Source organism: Equus caballus, chromosome 1 (genome assembly GCF_041296265.1).
Source record: "Equus caballus isolate H_3958 breed thoroughbred chromosome 1, TB-T2T, whole genome shotgun sequence".
NCBI lineage: Eukaryota > Metazoa > Chordata > Mammalia > Perissodactyla > Equidae > Equus > Equus caballus.
In genome coordinates, this window is record NC_091684.1 from 33,105,907 (window position 1) to 33,129,810 (window position 23,904).

General features: G+C 36.1%; 1 protein-coding gene across 34 annotated transcripts in view; it reads right to left on the minus strand.

Moving 5' to 3' along the window:
* The window catches only part of LCOR (ligand dependent nuclear receptor corepressor), a 123,680-nt gene that overhangs the window by 69,087 nt on the left and 30,689 nt on the right, over positions 1–23,904 (minus strand). For 7 of the 34 annotated variants that reach the window (XM_070223499.1, XM_070223469.1, XM_070223447.1 and 4 more), the window contains exon 3: positions 23,210–23,263. The exons of the other annotated variants lie outside the window; for them this stretch is intronic. Coding sequence is in view for 2 of the 7 variants with exons in the window: in XM_070223447.1 (XP_070079548.1) it covers positions 23,210–23,263 (54 nt within the window). In the remaining 5 variants the exon portion in view is untranslated. The remainder of the gene's footprint in view (positions 1–23,209; positions 23,264–23,904) is intronic. 34 annotated transcript variants of the gene reach the window in all.

Consider the following 23,904-nt stretch of genomic DNA (forward strand, 5'->3'; position numbering starts at 1 on the left):
ACTCAAAGAAAAAAAATTAAAAATATCTTTGTTTTCTTGCTGTTTTCTATGGGTGCTTAAGAGAGTAAGGAGGAAAAAGAGAAAGGGAATCAGATTGTGCCTTTATACAACATAACAGAAATAATGGATTACAGCAGTGATTCCCAAACTATGTGTCACGGACCTCACTGGGAACTCAAATAGTTACAAGGGGGCCATGAATCCATATTTACTTTAAGCACGACCTGTAGAAAAAATTAGTATGTCTTGCACATTCAGTGTACATACTATTTTTGAAATGCAGAGAAATATTACTGTAATTAAGAAAATACAAAAAGTATAACTGAATTCCTAGTAATTCGGGGCAGTATGTATTTTGTTACAGAATTTACCATCACCTAAGGGTTTATAAACTTGAATTGTGAAAAAGTACTCATGTTCAAAAGGGAGGGAATCACTATTTTAAAATACTGTAAGTAGCATTTCCTTACCACAGTCATCATAAAGGGTTTGGAAGGTAAGGGGGGTAGAAAAGGTGGTCCCTAGAAACAGTATGTTATCTGGTTATAGGAATAATTTTGTAATGTCCCTAGTATTAAGCCACCATTTTCAACAGAGTAATCTCTAGGGTTTGTGTTATTTACGTTATAGTTAGAGAGTTGATTCTTTTCCACTATTTTCTAGATTTCTAGATTTTTCATTTATTAGTTAGGAACAATTATTTTAACTCTCCTTCGTTCTTCCCATCAAAATTATTCCAAGGACATTAGCAAAAGAAAAAAAAAAAAACAACCAGTACCCATTCAAGCAAATGGGAGGTATCTATGCCTGTTTATTATTTGCACACTATAATTTAAAGCATTTTCCACTAAATCACTATGACCTCTCTAAGGAGGCGAAGGATTGAGCTGGAGGTTTTGAGGGTGGAGAGATGGTGCTAAGAGAATGATAAGGAATTACTAGATTCTATCTTGGGCCTGCAAACTAAATATTCCCAGCACTAGCACCCCCTCCCCGAAATAAATCCCATTGCCTGCCTCCTACTCTAAAGGCCTCCAACCCACCTCAAAAGAAATTCTGATTTCACAAATATTAATGAAAGCACCCAATATCTTGAAAGGACCAAGTACACACTGCAAAGAACTAAAGGAGATTACAGGTGGCACTTATCCCAAAGAGCAAACCTAATACGCTTTTACCTGGGTTTATATGAAATTATGATAAATTCCAAATTTGCAGGCCAAGAATAAATTCTTGAAAATGAAAAATGTTAATATAACAAGAAATAATACTGAGAAAGAAAAAAGCAAATAAAAGCTTTGGGAAATAAAATTTTTAAAAATACAAAAGATAATACAATTTGAAAGAATAAGAAAACAGAATAGAAACTTCACCAATATCACACAGACACTAACAAAACCAAATTACACATCAAAAAGCAGCGAAAGGGAAAGACCAAAAGGAATCAAACAAAAACAAAATCTGGTCATGAATGCAAAGCCTTAACCACAACCAATTTTGACCAAAATAGTAACTGTAAACAAGTCACTCCTCTTTTGCTCATTATCTGCAACAGTACGTTAAACCTTAGAAATATGATTAATTGGGCACTGTAAAGCTGTATTTTGCTACCCTCTGTTAACTGAATTTAATGCCACTCAATTTTATTAATATTAAATATTGAATTTAGCAGTTGCATAGCAACAAGGAATGTCTCATGTGCTGTGCTTGACATTAACAAAAGGCAAATAAGGAAAGAAAAAATGTATTCAAAATTTATACCATGATCTCACAGAAAAGCCATGAAGATGAATAACAAAATGCCATGGAAAATTAAATAAAATACTGAAAAAGACAGCCATGTCATTATGTTCAATCACAAGGGCTTAAAAAGCACTTCTATGTAATATATTATAAAGAAATATTAATAAAATTATTGCACATGACTACTTTCCAAAGAATTCTTAACCAACATCACGACTGGTCTCAAAGCTGGTCTCCACGCTCTTCCTCACTACGACCTGCACTGTCTTCAGACTGTACTCCTAAAACATTGCTTTGACTATGTCACTATCTGTTCAGAAAAATTCCACTTTGTTTAAAAAACAAATCCCAAAATCTAGAGTCCAGTAATCAGAGCTGCTTGTAATTTAACCCCAACCTATTGTCAACAGCCTTATTTCCCAGAACTTTCCTGCTCATTCTTAGTGCTCCAGTCAGGTTGGTATTCTCTTGTATTCGGTCATCATTTCTACCTCCTAATATTTTCTCAAGCCTTTGTATCTGACCTCTGCCCATATAAATTATGTCCTTCAAGGCACTCTTCGATTTGTTCAACAAATACATTTTTGCTTATTCAACATACATTAAGTGACAGCCTGCCATCTACCAGGAACAGACGTTGGCACCGAGGAGGCAGTGGTGAACAGATGTGGTGCCTGCCCTCATGGAGCTGTGGTTTCCAGCTTTCTCACCCTCAGAATTCACATAACACTTCTGATCCTTTCAAATAAATGTCAATTGCCTTATGTTTTCTGTCATGTGCAAAGCACTGTCTATGCAAGTATCCTGGAAAATAAAATGTCACAGGCTATCTAAATCCTGGTTTATTTCTTTTCATACATTTATGTCTTATCTCCTCAAGGAGATTTAATGCTCCAGGAACGCTAGGAAGGTGTTCCTGTTTCCCGCAACGTTTCTCTCATACCGACATGCCTGGTTTTTAGCTTCTGATTTAATCACATAGCTCTCAAAAACAAAAGCTAGAAGATCAAAATTTCTCACAAATTTCCCTCTTCAATCTAAATCACAACCTCTACTCTCTTTATTTCTAACCAAAAGGGGAAAGGCGGGTTATGATAAGTAACAGGACAGGAACATATCAAATACATAGCCAACTAAGATAAGCAATTTAGCCTGTACTTTTGAAATAAAGAAAAATATTATGGATGGAATGAAAAAATGGCTCATGGGTCCTGGGAACCTTTCCTCTGAGATAAGCAGTACAGAAATTAGCAGTTTGAGAGACAAAGAGGTATTGAAGGAAAATTAGGAGCCTATCAAAAAATTAGCAATTTTTACATCAAGGTCCCTTGGATATCTTGTAAAACTTGGTGCTTGGTATAAAAGAGCTCAATCTTCAATAGAGTATTATAATTTTATAAAATATTAGTTCAAAGGTGCTTGCTGATAAGTCATCAACTAATGTCCTAATAAACAAAGAGGGGACTTACAGCATCTGGAGTTCTTTGCTTAAAACTCAGGGTGTATAACTTGCCAACACCACACTGAACTTCACTACAAGTAAGCCCCCAAATGAAAGTAATTTAAAAGCACCTGACTACATAATCTTTTATATTCTATCCAAGGTAATATAAGGTAATTAATCCCCTTTTATTGATGTTCCAGCTATCTCATTGTGTCATAAAACCAAAGTAGTCTGGATGAACTTCTATAGGCAATAAACAAAAACCAGGCTCCTCATTACTAAGCAGTGCACTTCGCTGCTAGATAACTACATTCACTGAGAGTTCTTCCTCACTCCGTGAGCATCTGCTCCTGGCCCACGCACTCTCAGGAGCCCATTTGCTGGCCCATTTACAACTCTCAGCACAGGAACTGATGAAGAAATTTCACCATATATACTGAAGAGAAACTATAATCTAATCATAACTAGTGGCCCAAACAAACACAATTAATGAAGAAAAAATACTACAACTTGAAGAAAAATTATAAATAGTATTCCTATTGAGAGCAAGAAGGAACCACATTAAAAAAAAAAACAGCAAGCTGCTCTGCAAAAAAGAGTGGAGAATATGGTTTTGGGGGAGGGGAAAAAAAGACAAAGAACTGCCAAAATAACCAAATAGCGGTCTTAAGTAGAAAAATATATAACAAATCAGTGATTTAGAAAACCAACTTAAGAAACATCCTCATAAGGTATAGTGAATCTGAAGGAAAAAACCATAAGATTAGAGATGAGGAGGTGGCCAGGAGATTCAAAATCTGTAAAACAGGATTTCCAGAACAAAGCAAAGAATATAAATTAAAAAAAAAAAGTTTAATTTATAAAAAAGGGGAAGGAGGAGGAGAAAAAGGAGAAGAAGAAAACTCCCTAATGTTGAATACTGTCTTGAGTCTTCGTATCTAATGGGCTCTGAGATGTACTCGGGCAGAATACTCAGGGGGGAAAAAGTATATACTTGTAGAACTCTCCTGGTAAAATATCTGAATTTCAAGAATAAAAGCTTAAAAGCTCAAAATAAGGGGAAATTTTTACTTAATTTTACTTAAAATAAGAGGAAAGAGATTTAGATCACCAATTATTTCATCAGTAAAAAGTAAATGCTAGGGCCAGCCCCGTGGCCGAGTGGTTAAGTTTGCACGTCCCGCTTCAGCGGCGCATGGTTTCGCCGGTTCGGATTCTGGGCACAGACATGGCACCGCTCATCAAGCCACACTGAGGCGGCGTCCCACATGCCACAACTAGAATGACCCACAACTAAAAATATACAACTATGTACCGGGGGTCTTTGGGGAGAAAAAGGAAAAATAAAATCTTTAAAAAAAAAAAAAAAGTATATGCTAAAAGCCAAAGGAGCTATGTCTACAAAATTCTGAGGGTAAAAAAAAATTTTGTAGTCAATCTATTATTTACAAATATGAGTAAAAGAAAGAAATTAAAGTCATGTGCGACATAATGTTTCAGTCAATGACAGACCGCATATCCAACAGTGGGCCCATAAGATTAGAACCATATAACCTAGGTGTGTAGTAGGCTATACTATCTAGGTTTGTGTAAGTATATTCTATGATGTTTGCACAATCACAGAATCACCTGACACATTTCTCAGAATCTCTCTCTGTCGTTCAGCAACGCACAACTGTACTAGAGATGCTCTGATTTGCAAAGTAGGATAGCCATTTACTTCAGGGCTAAGAGTTACTTAAAGTAGTTCAGCTAAATAAAACATAATTCAGAACAAAGACCTCCTAAAAAGGGAAACATTGTTTATATAAAAAATAATGGTAAGCAATATACCAGTAAAACTAATAGTTAAGGGTAAATAGTTGCTACTAACATAAGGGTTCAGCTTAATATAACAGATAAGAAAGTATTCTTTAAGTAGGTGAATGCAACATTATTTTAAAAATTAATGGTTTACGAATAACATCTCAAATTATTAGAACAAAATGTTATGTGAAGTAAGAGTAAAATATGCTTAAGTAAAGTATGCTAAGATAAGTGTTTATGTGGGGTGAGGGGGAAATTTGTTAAGAGTCATTAATCTTTGATGTTGATAAAGAAATATAGGCTTAAAATAAATTTGCTTAAAATGTATAGGTAAAGATGAAGAATTTCCAAATCACCAGAGGAAATAACAATAAAAAAAGTCAACTATAAAAGTAAATAAAATTAAAAATTAAACAAAAAGCAAGCAACTAAACAAGAAACACAAAAGTAATTTCAGGAATAATACCAAATGCTTACATGTTGCAATAAATGTTAACTGTTTAATTAACAAAGTAAAAGAGAAAAAATTGTCAGGGCACAGCACTATGCAATTCATAACAGCTTCAAAGTGATGACACAGGCATGTTGAAACTACATAAAATGTAAAAAAGGAACGAAAAGAGAAAGCAATGACATAGTTGGCAATAACAATATCAGACAGAAGAATTCAAGGATAAAAGTATAAAACAAAACAATGATTTTTTTCTATTACTAAAACGGTAATCTGTTTCATGAGTGAAATGGACCTATAATTTTTTTCTTATAATAGCTGTTTGGGTTTGGCATCTGACCTCACAGAAAGAGCTGGGATACATTCCCTCTTTTTCTATATTCTGGAAGAGGTGACAGAAAATTGGGAAGCTCTCTTCCTTAAAAGTTGGGATGAACTCACACGTAAAAACATCTGGGGTTATTTTCTTTTAGAGAAGAGTTTTAATTATTAAACTTTTCTGATATTTATAGAACCATTCAAGCTCTTTATTTCTTCTTGAGTTGGTTTTTGGCAAGTTATATTTTTCTTTAATTTCAAAATTATTGGCCTATGGATGTTGACGGTATTTTCCCTTATCTTTTTAAAAATGTGGTAAAATACACATAAATATAAAATTTACCATTTTAACCATTTTAAGTGTATCATTAAATATACTTACACTGTTTGTGCGACCAGCAATTTCCAGAACTTTTTTCATCTTGCAAAACTCAAACTCTATACCCATTAAACAATAACTCCCTGTTCCCTCCTACCCCTGTCAACCACCATTCTACTTTCTGTATGAATGTGACTACTCTAAGTATCTCTTAAGTGGAATCATACAGTATATGTCCTTTTTTGACTGGCTTATTTCACTTAGCATAATGTCCTCAAGAGTCACCCATGCTGCAGCATGTGACAGGATTTCCTTCCTTTTTAAGGCTGAAAAATATACCATAAACACATAGGTCATATTTTGTTCATCCATTCATCCATCGATGGACACCTGGGTTGCTTCCACCTTTTGGCTATTGTAAATAATGCTGCTATAAATCCCTTATCTTTTAAATCTCTTTATCTGTAGTCTTCATTTTCATATTATTTATCTGTGTCTTTTATTCCTTGATCAATCTTGCCAGGTTTGTTTTCTGAGTACCACCCCCCGCCCCCCCAAAAATCCACTTTTGACTTTTTTGATCTTCTACATCGTATCTTTGTTTTCTGTTTAATTAATTTTCACTCTAAGTTTATCTATTTTCTTTGGGTTTACTCTTTTGTTCTTTTTCTAACTTAAGACAGAAGCTTAGTTCACTTATTTTCAGGTTTCTCTTTTTTTTTTTTTAACAAAGAATTAAGTATAGGAATGATTTAAGAGAACTAAACCTTTAATTCTTTTGTATTAAGAAGTTACGTAGGGGATTGGCCCTGTGGCCGAGTGGTTAAGTTTGCGTGCTCTGCTTCGGTGGCCCAGGGTTTCGCTGGTTCGGATCCTGGGTGCAGACATGGCATCGATTATCAGGCCATGCTGAGGCGGCATCCCATATAGCACAACCAGAGGCACTCACAACTAGAAGATAGAACTATGTACTGGGGGGCTTTGGGGAGAAGAATAAAAATAAATAAATAAATAAAATAAAAGAAGATTGGCAACAGATGTTATGCAGGTTAATAATCTTTAAAAGAAAAGAAAAAAGTTATCTAGGACAGATAAACTGTAGTATGTATATCCACACAATGAAATATTATTATAATATAGATAAGTGAACTTCAAAACATTATGCTAAATGAAAAAGGTCAAAAATAAAAGACCCCATACCATATGATTCTATTTAAATGAAATATCCAGAAAAGACAAATCTATAGAGATAAAAAAGTAGATTAGTGGTTTTCCAGGGCTGAGAGTCAAATGGGAATGACTGAAAATGGACACATTTCTTTTTGAGGTGATGGAAATGTTCTAAAGTTAGATTTTGGTGATAGTTGAACAACTTTATATATAATAAAAATCACTGAATTGTACACTTAAAATGGGTGAATTTTAAGGTAAGTTATATCTCAATAAAGCTGTTAACAAAATAAGTCTACACATACATGGTAAATATTTGTAACATTTTTAAGAAAATTTGGCCTATTAGAAGCCAGCCCTGTAATTCTAATTTAAAATACAGAATTGAATAGCTGCTTTAGACTTGTGGTTTTAGGCTAAAATCTTAGTAAGTCTGCAGAGTGTATTTAAAAAGTTATACAATTTAAGAATCATCACCAAGTTTACACGATTAGATTTACAAGATTTATTTAAGCGTCTAAGAAGGTTTTGTTTGGTAAATCAATATTTAAAGATAAAATTTAAAAATTTTAATTTATAGTTATAAACTGTTTTAAGAAGTTAAACAAAAATACAGTCACACTTGCTTAATGACGGGGATACTTTCTGAGAAATACATCATTAGGCAATTTTGTCATTGTGCGAACATCAGAGTGTACTGAAAGGAAACAAAATTTGCCACCCCAAAATGTGTCTCTTTATCATGAGGATTATTTTAGGCTGATTATTTTAAAGAAACAAAAGACTCAGAAAGCTTTTCTTCTTACATCCCCTTTAACTGCCTAAAAGAATTGAGATTTAAAAAAGCTATCTTAGGAAGGGAGCTATCATCTTAGTATAATATGAAGTAGGCGGTATACAGGGAGGAATCTAGAAAAGTCTCTTTGTTGGGCTCCCCTCTGTGTTCTTTTGTTTCTGTGTAGCCAAACACTTGTTTTTCAAATGTGTGCTCCTTTTCACTTATATGTGAACTGCCTTCCTTGCATCTCAAGTCCTTGATTCTCCCCACCCCCAACATCATCTTCTGTCTTTAGCTAAGGATGGTATTTAAGGTGAGGGCTTCTGCCATTCTGGCTAGTTACTTGGTTTCCTTAGGTTTCTCTCATGTATATGTTACTAAACTTTTGTTTGCTTTTCTCCTGTTACTCTGTCTCCTGTCAATTTAATTCTTTGACCAGCCAGAAGAACCTAGACGGTCCCCTATCGTACTTGCACAAACCTAGGTGGTATAGCCTACTACATACCTAGGCTATATGGTATTAATCTTATGGGATCATGTGTGGTCATATATTCAGTCCATCATTGACTGAAAGGTGCTTATGTGGTGCATGACCGTACTTATTAAAAGTTTGTTAAAATTAGACTAAGATCTGTATTTTAGAACTAGATCTTAAATTTCCAAGTTTAAATAAAATGAACATTAAATTAGAAATCAAAGTTACTTGCATTACCTTTTCTATACACAAAGCCATCCTGAAGGATATTATTTTTAAAACCTCACCTTTAATAACAAAACACAATCAAGTATTTATACAGAGCTCACCAGTGTGAGGATACAGCAGATATGTTTAAAATATATCCCCTGCCGAGCCAGCCCCGATGGCCTAGTGGTTAAAGTTTGGCACTTGTTGCTTTGGCAGCCCAGGTTTGCTTCCTGGTTGTGGAAGCACACCACCTGTCTGTCAGCTCCCATGCTGTGGTGGTGACTTGCACAGAAGAACTAGAATGACTTATAACTAGGATATACAACCATGTACTGGGGCTTTGTGGAGGGGGTAAAAAAGAGGAAGAGTGGTGACAGATGTTAGTTCAAGGTGAATCTTTCAAAAAACGACGACAACAACAAAATATATATATATGTACCCTGCCATTAAGATTTATACACATTTCTGCTAAATGCATATACTGATAACTCTCCCATCTCTTATCTCTTGCCCCAGAACTTAATTATAATTGCCTGCTTTATATCATCACCAAGATATCCCAAATACCTCAAAAAGTCCAAATCAAAATCTTTCTATTCCTTTCCTTTCATCTCATCCAGTGACAACTCCTGTATTCTTTACCAGGAAAACGGCATCACTAACCCTATCCCCCCATCATTCGGGTCACAGATCTCAGCTGGTCATGATTCCACGCTTTCCCTAAGTCAGTCACCAACTCTTCCAGTCACTGAGACTTATTCCTTCTAATTCAGAAAGATCAATCCAAATCTATTCTCTCTTTCCATCCCTAAATTCAGGCCTTGACCATTTCTCATGTTAATAAGTACAATTACAGTACATATCATTCAGGTTGATAATTGTAGCAGTTATCATTAATTGAGCTCTCAGTGTCAGGCAAGCACTGTATCAGGTACTTCACATCCATTATAACAGAACCTTCAGAGGAACACTGTGAAACAGGTATTATTACTACCTAGTACAGCTAAGAAAACTGAAAATCTAAGCAGCTAATTTTTTCACACAACTAGAGTCACAGCCCAGGTTTAAAACCAGGCTTGTGATTCTAAAGCCTGTGATTCATCAAAGTACCTATTAATAACATCTCAACTTTTAATTCATCTTACTATTTGAACATCCCCCTACACCACCATCTCCACCAGAAGCCATCCTTCATACCACTGCTTACACTTCTTTCACCTTTTCTCGGTTTTAAAAACCTGTGATGACTGACAATATTGAAGACTTCAAATTCCTGAATGACATGCAAGATCACTGAGGGTCTGTCTAGTCCCAAACTACCTTTTCAGTCTCCCCTGCCACCATTTTCTGTCCACATACACTATGCTCAGGCCAGACTTATTTATCAATCATTAACAATGTCAATGCTTCCAAGGCTTATGAGTATAGCATGTCCTTTGCCTACAATGTTCTCCTGCAATCCTCAATGTAGTTAAATTCTAAGGCATCCTTTATCCCACAAGCCACAAGCAAAGTTAGGAACATCTTCATCGATGCTAAAGTTGTGCTACTTATAAATTATACCTTAATTAATTTCTTGGCACTTTATCCACTAGGATTTTGAGCAAAGAACTGGCGCCTATTCATCTTTTTCTTAACATCAGCCTATTCCTTAACCTGCAGTCAATAAATGTTTGTTGGATTAATGCAAACACACCATTCCTAATTCCTATATCCTTCTATTTACCTGAGTGGTTTGAGATTTTTAGAATGACACCATTTTGTGTGTCTGGTATGCTGAAAACCCAAAGAGACAGAAATAAAGTAAATAAAATAGAAGGGTAATTGACACTTGATGAAAAAAGGATGGTTTTCCACTCTACCTCAACCAAGTTCCCTGTATCTATGAACTAAAACCAAAACATAATTAATGGCTTGCTTTGCTAGTCCATGAACGGAGATGACAGGACACTTTTTTTGTGTAAAGCTATAATCACAGCAAAGACAGAAATAAATTGAGAGAGAAAGTTCTGAAAAATAGTGATATTAATATATTAAGGAGGGAAAAGGAATATATACTGAGTTTCTGGAATATTACCAAAATAATTTCATATAATTATATTTACATACATAATTCCAGAAATGAGATTCCAAGATGTTAAGTAACCAAAATCATAAAGGTAAAAGTAGCTAGGTCAGATGAATTTAGTTCTTTGGAAATCCAAGGGAAGTTTCTATTATATCAAACTATCTTGAGTATAGTGATTATGCTAAAAAGAAGCTATTTAAATGCAAATCTGAAGTAGATTAGGAATGAGTCAATTATACCAGGAGTTCACAATCTGCGGGCCACAATTCCTTAGAGGAACTCAGTCATTACCCAGTCAGTAAAACCATATAAGCACTGTTTGTAAATTAAATAAAAATGTGCCTATATATACAGCCACTACTTTTCTGAACATATTCTGCTGGGAACAAAACATTTACTTCTTTAAAAAGCATTACCGAATTTACAACAGCCTTTTGTCATTACATATTTTTCTTTCTTCTTTTTTGGTGAGGAAGACTGTCCATGAGCTAACATCTGTGTCAGTCTTCCTCTATATTGTATGTGGGACACCACCACAGCATGACTTGATGGACTGTGTATAGGTCTATGCCCAGGATCCGAACCTGTGAACTCCAGGCCGCCAAAGCAGTGCGTGTGAACTTAACCACTACGCCACCAGGCTAGCCCTTACATAGTTTTCAAAGATACTAAAAATAGAATATAATGTGGGAAATCAGAAATGTCTTTTGCTTTTTTTTGTTTTCGGTTAAGGTAAAAAGGTTTTCTATTGTTTCTGAGCCTCTTTTCCTGGGTGGTCTATAGATATTTATTGAGTATCTACTATAAGTGAGGCAGTAGGGATGCAGCTGTGAACAATACAGACAAAAGTTCCTATCTTGGAACTTTAATTCTGGTAGAGGAGACAAATGATACAAATAATGATGATGATGATGAGGACAATGATGATGATGACGATGACGATGATGATGATAAATAATGTGTGATAAGGGTAAGCAGAAGAAGCAGTGGCTGAAGAATAATATAGCAGAGTAGAAAGATAATAAGTCAGCCCTGATAAACCCTGACTGATAACATTGGGAAATGCTGGAGAGGGACTGAGTAGAGAGGAGAATTTTTAGAGAAATCAGGAAAAGACTCTAAGAGGCAACATGTTTGAGCACTGAATGAAGAGAGGGAATAAGCCATGTAGCTATCTGGGAAAGGAATGTTCTAGGCAAGGGGACAGCACTAAAGCAGTATATGGTATGAAGTATGGTATGTTTTATTAGGAGACTATTATTACAATAGCCTTGGCAAGAGATAATGGTAGCCTGAAATGGAGTGGCACTTATAGAAGTAGAGAGTAGTGTCGGTATACAGAGTATTTTTTGAAGATAAAATCAACTTGCTTTGATGATGCAATGTGGAATGTGAGGGAAAGGAGTTGAAAACAACACTTAGGCTTCTGGTCTGAGAACTGGGTGAATGGGATAGGATTTTCTAAGATGGAGAAGACCGGAGGAGAAACAGGTTGGGCAGACAGAAATCTAGTTCAGTTTTGGACGTGTTAAGTCTGACAAACCTCTTAGAAATCAAAGTGGAATATGCAGGAAGTAATTGGATAGGTGAGTCTGAAGTTTAAAGGAGACACTGGGATCACAAAGACAAAACTGGAAATCATCAAAGTACAGATAAAATTTAAAGCCTTAGAACTAGATGAGATCATATCAGCTAATTAGGGCACACAAAAAAGGAAAGGAAGGAGGAGGAGTGAATACTGGAGCATTTCAATGTTTACCAGTTAGGAAGAAAAAGAGATGAAAATATAACCAGGTCTTATTTAAGGTTTTATTTCCAGCATCTGGCAAACAACTTGGTTGTAAGCACTCAAAAAATACTAACTAATCTGAACTACTGTATACGGCACGTAATTAAAATAAATGCATATAATATCCCCCCACCTCTCATATAAGAGATGATGTTGAAAGAAAGCACATCCCTTTTGATATACTCAAACACGTTTTTTTAACTATATCTAATTTGCATATTTTAAAAACTATTAGTTTATAATACACCTCCAACCTACCTTAATATATGGCAATACAACAGATCAAACTTCAATCTGGCCCCCACTGGAATAAGCTTCAGGATGTTTTAGAAAATTTTAAATTACACTAAAGTTTAAGTTAGCCTTCGGACTTACATACATATTTATATATAAAGTAAACTGTTAATAGTTGTCCTCTGTTCAAAAATATTCAATGATTACCTACAGAATAAAAGCCAAACTATGAAGCCTGGTTTTTAAATCTTTCCGACAGTAAACCTTTTCAACACTCTCTCCCTTGCATTCTTTCAAGCACATTCAAACTATTGTTTCTTGAATATAACTTGCTTTTGCTTGTCTTGATCCCTATCCCTCTCCTCACCCTGTTCCTTCTGCCTAAAACGTTCTTCTCTCAAATCTCAACAGTCTTGACCCTGCTTGGTCTTCAAGGCCATAGATCACAAGTCCCTTCCAACTGTTCCCTTTCCTCCCAGTTGACTCCCAGTATCTTTCACTTCATCTGTCCTGAATTTTTGACATGAATGAATATTTTTTATGTATCCAACTGAATTTTACACTCAATGTTGTAATGTAATGGAAGGAACACTAGTACTCTAGGAAGAGACTAGTGATTAAGGGTATGGATCCTGGAGCCAGATTACCTGGTTTCAAGTTTCTGACATTATCTTTTTTTTTTTTTTTTTTTAAGATTTTATTTTTTCTCCCCAAAGCCCCCCAGTACATAGTTGTATATTCTTCGTTGTGGGTCCTTCTAGTTGTGGCATATGGGACGCTGCCTCAGCGTGGTTTGATGAGCAGTGCCATGTCCGTGACCAGGATTCGAACCAACGAAACACTGGGCCGCCTGCAGTGGAGCGCGCGAACTTAACCACTCGGCCACGGGGCCAGCCCCCTGACATTATCTTTTAATAGTTCTCTGGCCTTGGGCAAGTTACTGTCTTCTTTATGCTTCATCTTCCTTGACTATATGACTGATTTGATTTCAAAAAATTAAGACAATTAAATAAACACTTGCAAACTGTTTAGAATAATATCTGAAAACATGATAGAAGCACTCTATTATAAAGTATTTGAGAAAGAAAAGAAGGGAGGGAGGTTGTATTTTGGTTTCTAACTCCTATTCAAAAGACAACTACATACAACAATAATTATAAGTCTATGTTGACTGGCATATAATGTATAAAGCAATAAAACAATAAAAACATAAAGCAGGGGGACAGAGCTATATCAAAGTATTTGTATACTATTGAAACTAAGTTGTTATTAATTTGAAATGGTTGTTATCAATTAAAATGTTAATTATATATCCCCAGGGCAAACAGTAAGAAAATAACTAAAAATAATACAGCAAAAGAAATGAGATGGGAACCAAAATGGTACACTCGAAAATATTTACATAACACACAAAAAAAGGCAGTAATAGAGGACTTAAAAAACAAAATTGACATAGATCCTTCCATATCAGTAATTATGCTGCATAACAATGTTTCAGTCAACAACGGACCACATATACAAGAGTGGTCCCATAAGATTAGTACCGTATGGACTAAGTGTATAGTAGGCTATTTCCACCTAGGTTTGTGCAAGTATATCCTTTGATGTTTGCACAATGGTGAAATCACCTAATGATGCATGTCTCAGAATGTATGTCTCTTGCTAAGTGATGCATGACTGTACATTAAATGTAAATGGATTAAACTCTCCATTAAAACGGAGAGATGGCCAGAACAGATAAAAGAAACATGATCCAACTATATGGTGTCTACAAGAGACTCACTTTAGATCCAAAGACACAAAGAGGTTGAAAGTGAAAGAAAAGAAAAAGTCCATGAAAATAGCAACTGAAAGAGAAATGGAGTGGATATACTAATATCAGACGAAACATAAGTTAAGATAAAACTTGTTACAATAGACAACAAAGGACATTACAAAATTAAAGAGTCAATCTATCAAGAAGATTTAATGATTAAAAACACATATGCACCTAACAAGAGCCCCAAAATATATGAAGCAAAAAACGACAGAATTGAAGGAAGAAACAGCTCAAAAATAACAGTTGCAGACTTCAACATGCCACTTTCAATAACAAATGAAACAACTAGATAAAAGATAAATTGGAAACAGAAGACTTGAACAACACTATAAATCAACTAGACCCAACAGACTAATAGAAAATTCCACCCAACAAGAGCAGAAGATACATTCTTCTCAAGTATACATGGAACATTCTCCAGGGCAGAACATACGTTAGCCCACAAAAAAGTCTCAATAAATTTAACAAGCTGTAAATCATACAAAGTATTTTCTTCACCAATAATGTAATGAAATTAGAATCAATAACAGGAAAACTGAAAAATTCACAAATATGTGGAAATTAAACAACACATTCTTAACCAATGAGTCAAAGAAGTAATCACAATAACAATCAGAAAATACTTTGACAACAATGGAAAAAAAACAATATACAAAAACATATGGGATGCAGCAAAAGCATGGCACCGCTTAGCAAGCCATGCTGCAGCAGGTGTCCCACATATAAAGTAGAGGAAGATGGGCACGGATGTTAGCTCAGGGCCAGTCTTCCTCCGCAAAAAGAGGAGGATTAGTGGCAGATGTTAGCTCAGAGCTAATCTTCCTCAATTAATTAATTAATTAATAAGAATATCACAAATTGATAACCTAAACTTCCACCTTAAGGAAAATTAGAAAAAGAAACTAAATGTAAAACAAGCAGAAGAAAGGAAATAATAAAGATTAGGGCAGAGATTTATAAAAGATTAGAAAAATAGAGAAAATCAGTGAAACCAAAACTTCTTTGAAAAGATTAACAATACTGACAAACCTTTAGCTAGACTGACCACGAAATGAAAGAGAGAAGACTCAATTTACTAAAATCAGGAATGAAGGTGGGGACATCACTACTGACTAGAGAAATAAAAAGGATTACAAAAGAATACTATGGACAAGTGTAAGCCAACAAATAGATAACACAGATGAGATGGACAAATTCCTAGAAACTAACTTTCAAAACGGACTCAACAAGAAAAAAAAAAAATCTGACAAACCTATAACAAGTAAAGAGATTAAAACAAAATTAAAAAAAAAATCTGACAAAGAAAAGCCAAGGGCAATATGGCTTCACTGATGAATTCTACCAAATATTTAAAGAAGAAATAACATCAATTCTTCTCAAACTCTTCCAAAAAATAGAATAGGGATGAATACTTCCTAACTCACTCCATGAGGTTGGTGTTACTCTGATACCAAAGACAGACAAAGACACCACAAGAAAAGAAAACTACAAACTAATATCCTTCATGAATACAGATACAAGAATCCTCAACAAAACATTAGCAACCCAAATTCAGCAGCATATTAAGAGGACTATACATAATGGATTTATCCCAGGAATATATGGGTGATTCAAGATACAAAAATCAGTCAACTGAAAAAAATCAATCACCATATTAAGACAAAGAAAGGGAAAAAAATAACATCATCTCAATTGATACAGAAAGAACATTTGACAAATTCCAACACCCTTTCATGACAAAAACACTCAACAATCTAGGAATAGAAAGGAGCTTTCACAACCTGATACTGAGCATGTATGAAAAACTCACAACTAACACACTCAATGACGAAAGACTGAAAGCTTCCCACTAACATAAGGAACAAGACAAGGATGTGCACTCTTGCCACTTCTTTCAATATTGTCTGGCAGTTTTAGCCAAGGCAATTAGGTAAGAGAAAAAGAAAGAAAACACATCCAAACTGGAAAAGAAGTAAAACCACCTCTTTGTGCAAATGTCATGATCTCATATGTAGAAAAATCCTGAAGAATCCACAGGAAAACTATTACATCTAATAAGTTCAGCAAGGTTGCAGGATATAAGAATAACATACAAAAATCAGTTGTATTTTTAAACATTGGCAATGAACAATCTGAAATTAAGGAAACAATTACATTTATAATAGTATCAAAAAGCATAAAATACTTAGAAATAACTTTAACCAAGGAGATAGAGATGTGCACACTGAAAATTGCAAAACAGTGTTAAAAAAATTAAAGAAAACTTAAATAAATGGAAAGACACTGCATGTTCCTAGATCAGAAGACAACATTGTTAAGATGGCAATACTCCCAAACTGATCTACAGATTCAATGCAATCCATATCAAAATTCCAACTATGTTTTTTGCAGAAATTGACAGGCTGATCCTAAAATTCATATGGAATTGCAAGGGAGTCCAAACAGCCAAAACAATCTTGTTTTGAAACAAGTTGAACCAAAAGAAAAACAAAGCTGAAGGATTCACACATCCCAACCTCAAAAATTAGGACAAAGCCATAGTAATCAAAACAGTGTGCTGCTGGCACAAGGATAGAGATATCCACCAACAGAACAGAACTGAAAGTCCAGAAATAAATCCATACATCAACGGTCAACTGATTTTCAACCAGGATACCAAGACTATTCAGTGGGGAAGAACTGCCTTTTCAACAAATGATGCTGAGACTACTGAATAACCACATGCAAAAGAACAAAACTGGATTCTTACCTCAAACCATACATAAAAGTCAAATCAAAATGTATCAAAGACCTAAATATAAGAGAGAAAACTATAAAACTCTTAGGAAAAAACAGGGGTAAATCTTTGTGACTTTGGATGTAGCAATGGATTCTTAAATATGACACCAAAAGCATAAGCAAAAAACCCTGAAAATTTAAAAGTATTAAACTTCATAAAAATTAAAAACTTCCATGAATCAAAGAAAATTATACAGAAAGAGAAAAAACTCACAAAATAGGGGAGAATTTTTGCAAATCATAAATCTGAGAGTCTGGAATCCAGAATATATAAAGAACTCTTAGAACTCAACAAAAAAAACCAGACAACCCAATTTAACAATGGGCAAAGGACTTGAATTCAAATTTCTCTAAAGAAAATTTACAAATGGCCAACAAGCACATGAAAAGATGCTCCACATCATTAGTCACTAGGGAAATGCAAATCAAAACCACGAGCTACCGCTTCATATCCACTAGGATGGCTATAAAAACTAACAAACAAGGAAAATTAAGTGCTGACGAGGATGTGGAGAAATCAGAACCTCACATACTGCTGATGGGAATGCAAAATGGTGCAGACCCTGTGGAAAACAGTTTAGCGGTTCCTCAAAAAGTTAGACCTGGAATTACCATGTGACCCAGAAATTCTACACCCAAGTATATATCTAAGAGAAATGAATATGGGTGTTCAAACAAAAAGCTGTACATGAATGTTCATAGTGGCATTATTCTGTGGCATTATTCTTTTTTTTCTTTTTCTTTTTATTAAGATTATGATAGTTTACAACCTTGTGAAATTTCAGTTGTACATTATTGTTAGTCATGTTGTGGGTACACCACTTCACCCTTTGTGCCCTCCCCCCATCCCCCCTTTCCCCTGGTAACCTCCAATCAGTTCTCTTTGTCTATATGTCAACTTCCACCTATGAGTGGAGTCATACAGAATTTGTCTTTCTCTATCTGGCTTATTTCACTTAACATGATACCCTCAAGGTCCATCCATGTTGTTGTGAATGGGATGATTTTGTCCTTTTTTATGGCTGAGTAGTATTCCATTGTGTGTGTGTGTGTGTGTGTGTGTGTGTGTGTGTGTATACACCATATCTTCTTTATCCAATCATCAGTTGCACGGCACTTTGGTTGCTTCCACTTCTTGGCTATTGTAAATAATGCTGCGATGAACATAGGGGTGCATGGGACTTTTGGAATTGCTGATTTCAAGTTCTTTGGATAGATACCCAGTAGTGGGATGGCTGGGTCATAAGGTATTTCTATTTTTAATTTTTTGAGAAATCTCCATACTGTTTTCCATAGTGGCTGCACCAGTTTGCATTCCCACCAGCAGTGTATGAGGGTTCCTTTTTCTCCTGTGGCATTATTCTTAATAGCCAAAAAGGAGAAACACCCAAATGTCCGTTAACTGATGAATGGATAAACAAAATGGTGTATAAACATACAATGGAGTACTATTCAGCCATGAAAAGGAATTATTTTGGACTGTTTGTACCCCTGCCCCAATCCATATGTTGAAGCCCTAACTTCCAATGTAACTGTACTTTAATTAAGGTTAAATGAGGTCGAGGGAGGAGGGACTAAACTGATAGGATTAGTGTCCTTCTAAGAAGAGACATCAGAGAAGGGCCCTGCTGCACTCAAGCACAGAGGAAAGGCCGTGTGAGGACACAGTGAGAAGGTGTGCATCTACAAGCCAGGAAGAGTACTCACTAGAACCAACTGTGCTGGACCTTGAACTGAGGCTTCCAAGCCTTCAGAACTGTGAGAAAATAAATATCTCGTTTAAGCCATCTAACAGTTTGTTACGGCAGCCTGAGCTAATACAGGAATGAAATTCTGATGTGTGATATAACATGGATGAATCTAAAAAAATACTATGCTAAATAACAGAAGCCAGACACAAAAGGCCACATATTGTATGACTCATTTTATATGAAATGTCCAGAATAGGCAAATCCAAAAAGACAGAAAAGATAGTAGTGGCTGCCAGGGGATGAGAGAGGGGAAGTAGGGAGTGACTATGTAACGGGTTTCTTTAGTGCCATTAAGTCAATTTCAACTCCTGGCGACCCTGTGTATAGCAGAGCAGAACCATGGCCAGTCTTTTTGTGCCATCCTCTCACCTTTCGGATCACTATATCGTATAATACTCCTCCACTACTCATAGGTTTTTTTTTTTTTTAAAGATTGGCACCTGAGCTAACAACTGTTGCCAATCTTTTTTTCTTTCTTTCTTTCTGCTTTTTCTCCCCAAATCCCCCCAGTACATGGTTGTATATTTTAGTTGTGGGTCCTTCTAGTTGTGGCATGTGGGATGCCGCCTCAACATGGCCTGATGAGCAGTGCCATGCCTGTGCCCAGGATCCGAACCAGCAAAACCCTGGGGTGCCACAGCGGAGCGCGCGAACTTAACCACTCGGCCACTGGGCCAGCCCCACTCATAGGGTTTTCATGGCCAACTTTTTCGGAATTGGGTGGCTAGGTCCTTCTCTGTCTTAGTCTGGAATCTCTGCTGAAACCTGTCCACCATGAACGACCCTCCTGGTATTTGAAATACCATGGCATAGCTTTTAGCATCACAGCAACATGCATCCGCCACGGTGTGACAACCAGAAGACGGGTGGTGTGGTTCCCTGACCAAGAAAGGAACTTGAGCAATGGTGGTCACAGCACCAAACATTAGACCATCAGGGCTGGCTGTGTAATGGGTATGGGATATCTTTTGGGGTAATGAAAATACTACAAAACTTAACAGTGGTGATGGTTCTACACAACACTGTGAATGTACCAAAAGCTACTGAATTATACACATTAAAATGGTGAATTTTAATTTTTAAAAAAGAAATGAATTTTTTTTTTGAGGAATATTAGCCCTGTGCTAACTGCTGCCAATCCTCCTCTTTTTGCTGAGGAAGACTGGCCCTGAGCTAACATCCATGCCCATCTTCCTCTACTTTATATGAGGGACGCCTACCACAGCATGGTGTGCCAAGTAGTGCCATGTCTGTACCCGGGATCCAAACCGGCAAACCCCGGGCTGCTGAAGCAGAACGTGTGCACTTAACCACTGCGCCACTGGGCCGGCCCCAAAAAATGAATATTGATAGATGCAACTTAGATGACTCAAAGGCACTATGCTGAGTGAATGATGCCAGCCTCAAATAGCTTAATTCTGTATGATTCCAATTAAACGACATTCTCAAAAAGACAAAACTGCAATGATGAAGAACAGATCAAAGGTTGCCAGAGGTTTAGGGAGGGGTGATTATAACAGGAGAGCAAAAGGGAGTTGTTTGGGGTGATGGAACTATTCTGTATCTTGATTGGGGCCATGGGTACACGAATTTATACATGTAGTAAAATTCCTAGAACTGTACAAAAATGGTCAATTTGTATATATGTTAACTTAAAAATAAAATTTTTGCTACAAAAAAATCCACTGGTCTATTGATCCCTGACCAATGCTTGATTTGTAACACTAAGTACTAGCCATTTCAAAAGTATCAGTTCACTGAGTTATGTAGATCTTCAAAATGTTGACATGTTTCATTGTATAATTTCCGACCAAAAAAAATCACATTTGTTAATATCATACCAATCTCATCAGGCAGGTTTTTTAAGGGAAGTTGTCACACTCCCAGTGGTGAATAATATGTTTTCCAATATTCTAATTTTTTCTTGAAAGCTGCAATGTTATCCTTGGCAACAAATACTGTTATCTTTTTTCCTTGATGTGACAGGCTCACTTCAGATTTGCGAAAATGTCTGTCAATTACCGAAGTCTGAATAACCACAGTTTGTCAGACATTCTTCCAAGAAGAATGGTGTTCCAGGAAAAAAGCATCTCGTTTAGCTCACAACTCAATCAAATAAGTGTTTTACGCGTACTTCCCATTTCATTACACAGAATATCAATAAGACGTACTCAAGGGTTTTATCATTAAGTAGTTATTTTTACGAAATATGAAATATCATTACGAAAATAGTTTTGACCTTGCAGATCCCTAAAAGGGTCTCAAGAACCACAGGAGGGGGTGGGGGACGGTCCGTGGACCACACTTTGAGAACCTGAACAATCAAATCAATTCATCTTTGTCACAGTTTTCTTGCCCTGTTTATTACAGTTTGAATTAACTGTTTTATTTTCAGAATATGGTAGCATTTCTTTAGTTCTCCATCTACTGAGGAAAAGAATATAAGGTTATACAGCTAGTGTACTGGGTTAAAGATAGGAAATGGGTACTTTTTGACTGGAGAAGTGTAAGCAGTAGGATACTTCAGCATTTAATCTAATTATTACAAGTGATTATTACATCATCAGAAGGAGATACAGACGGGGAATTTCAGATGGCACAAAAGACTACATAAACAGTCCAGTAAAATCTCTTCAGACTGTGCAGAAAAGACTAGTACGGTTGAGTGCATAACTACAAGTTAATTTAAGGAAAAAAAACCAAATTATATTTATACAATGACTGATGCTAAGTAATCAGTAAGTACTAGACATCACTGTACAGTCTTCTCTGACTCTACAATTACTAAAAAGTGTGTTATTATAGCTAACAGAAAACACTAAAACTGCTAGATGTCTTTGGGAAGAGGACTACATACTACAGTATCCCTACTATACAGTGATGAAATGATCCTTGAAATTCTGTATGTAGTTCAAGAAGAGAAAATATAAAGAATGATATATAGGGGCCCGCCCGGTGGCGCAGTGGTTAAGTGTGCACGTTCGGCTTCAGTGGCCCAGGGTTCGCTGGTTCAGATCCCGGGTGCGGACATGGCAATGCTTAGCATGCCATGCTGTGCTAGGCATCCCACATATAAAGTAGAGGAAGATGGGCATGGATGTTAGCTCAGGGCCAGTCTTCCTCAGCAAAAAAGAGGAGGATTAGCAGCAGTTAGAGCAGGGCTAATCTTCCTCAAAAAAAAAAAATTAAAAAAAAAAGAATGATATATGATAAAGTCTTTAAAATCATTAAGGGGTACATGTCATATCAAGATCTTCTGACAAAAACGTGGAATAAATTTTAAAATATTCCATACTACAACTTTACGTAGAAATTAACCAACCCAAATCCTCAACTAAAATCGCTTGTAAGAAACATTTAACATTCTAATTCTAGGAGAGAAACAAATGACAAGTCAACAAACCATTAAGAATGTCATTTAAGGGGCTGGCCCCGTGGCCGAGTGGTTAAGTTCGCGTGCTCCGCTGCAGGCGGCCCAGTGTTTCGTTAGTTCGAATCCTGGGCGCGGACATGGCACTGCTCATCAGACCACGCTGAGGCAGCGTCCCACATGCCACAACTAGAAGAACCCACAACGAAGAATACACAACTATGTACCGGGGGGCTTTGGGGAGAAAAAGGAAAAAATAAAATCTTAAAAAAAAAAAAAAAAAGAATGTCATTTAAAAAAGATTTATTATTATATACTAAGCTCAAAACACAGTGAGTCCAATTTGGAAAGCTTTATATAACTATACAGATATTCAAATGAAAAGGGATATTCTAAATAACTGTAAAGCACTGCATTTCCTTAAATTAAGTATTGAAACCAAAATAATGTTGTATTTAAGGATGTTTTCCCAAAAGCCTATAAAGATTTATAGGAAACTTCCAGTTGCTCAGTAATTGGTTTATAAATGGGGCCAAACTATTGAGGGAAATACGTAAAGATAACTTACAAGTCCTGTAATTATAAATATCTAAATAGAATATAGGGATATTTTATCCATATAATGAGTAAAATTTGTATAAGCAGTACATACACTCATCTCTCACACACACTCTCTCAATGCATACCTAAGCTCAAAAGGTTGGTAGGAAAGGTCTCAAGTGCTGGCAATGAAGGAGAATCTGAAAGACAGAGGGGAGAGTGTGCTGATATACTGAATGGATGATGATTACAGTCATGCATCGCTTAACAACTGGGATACATTCTGAGAAATGCGTTGTTAGGTGGTTTCATTGTTGTGAGAACATCAGAGTATACTTACACAAACCTAGATGGTATAGCCTACTACACACCTAGGCTATATGGTACTAACCTCTGGGATCACCACTGTCTACGTGGTCAGTTGGTGACTAAAATGCTATGTGGCGCATGACCACAGTATGGGTAACCTAGGCACTTGGGTTTTAACACTTATGTAGGGACAAGAGAGGCCTTAAGGAGGGTGAAACTGAAACTCTTGCATAAAAGCTAAGACCCTTGAGCAATACTCAGCAAAAGTGTGGTCCACTGACCTGTCACATCAACATCTGGTAACCTGTTCCCTAGATATGTAAATTCTTGGGCCCCAAACCAGATCTACTGAATTAGAATCTCAGAATAGGGCTCAGGGATCTTAGTTTTAACAAGCTTTCCAGGTGAGTCTTATGCTTACTAATGTTTGAAAAGCATCGTCCCAGAGAAACTGATCCTCAGGTGTAGAAAGGACTGACTAGGGAAAAAAATCCATCCATTGATTGGCAAAGGTAGTTTTTCTCTTCCTAGG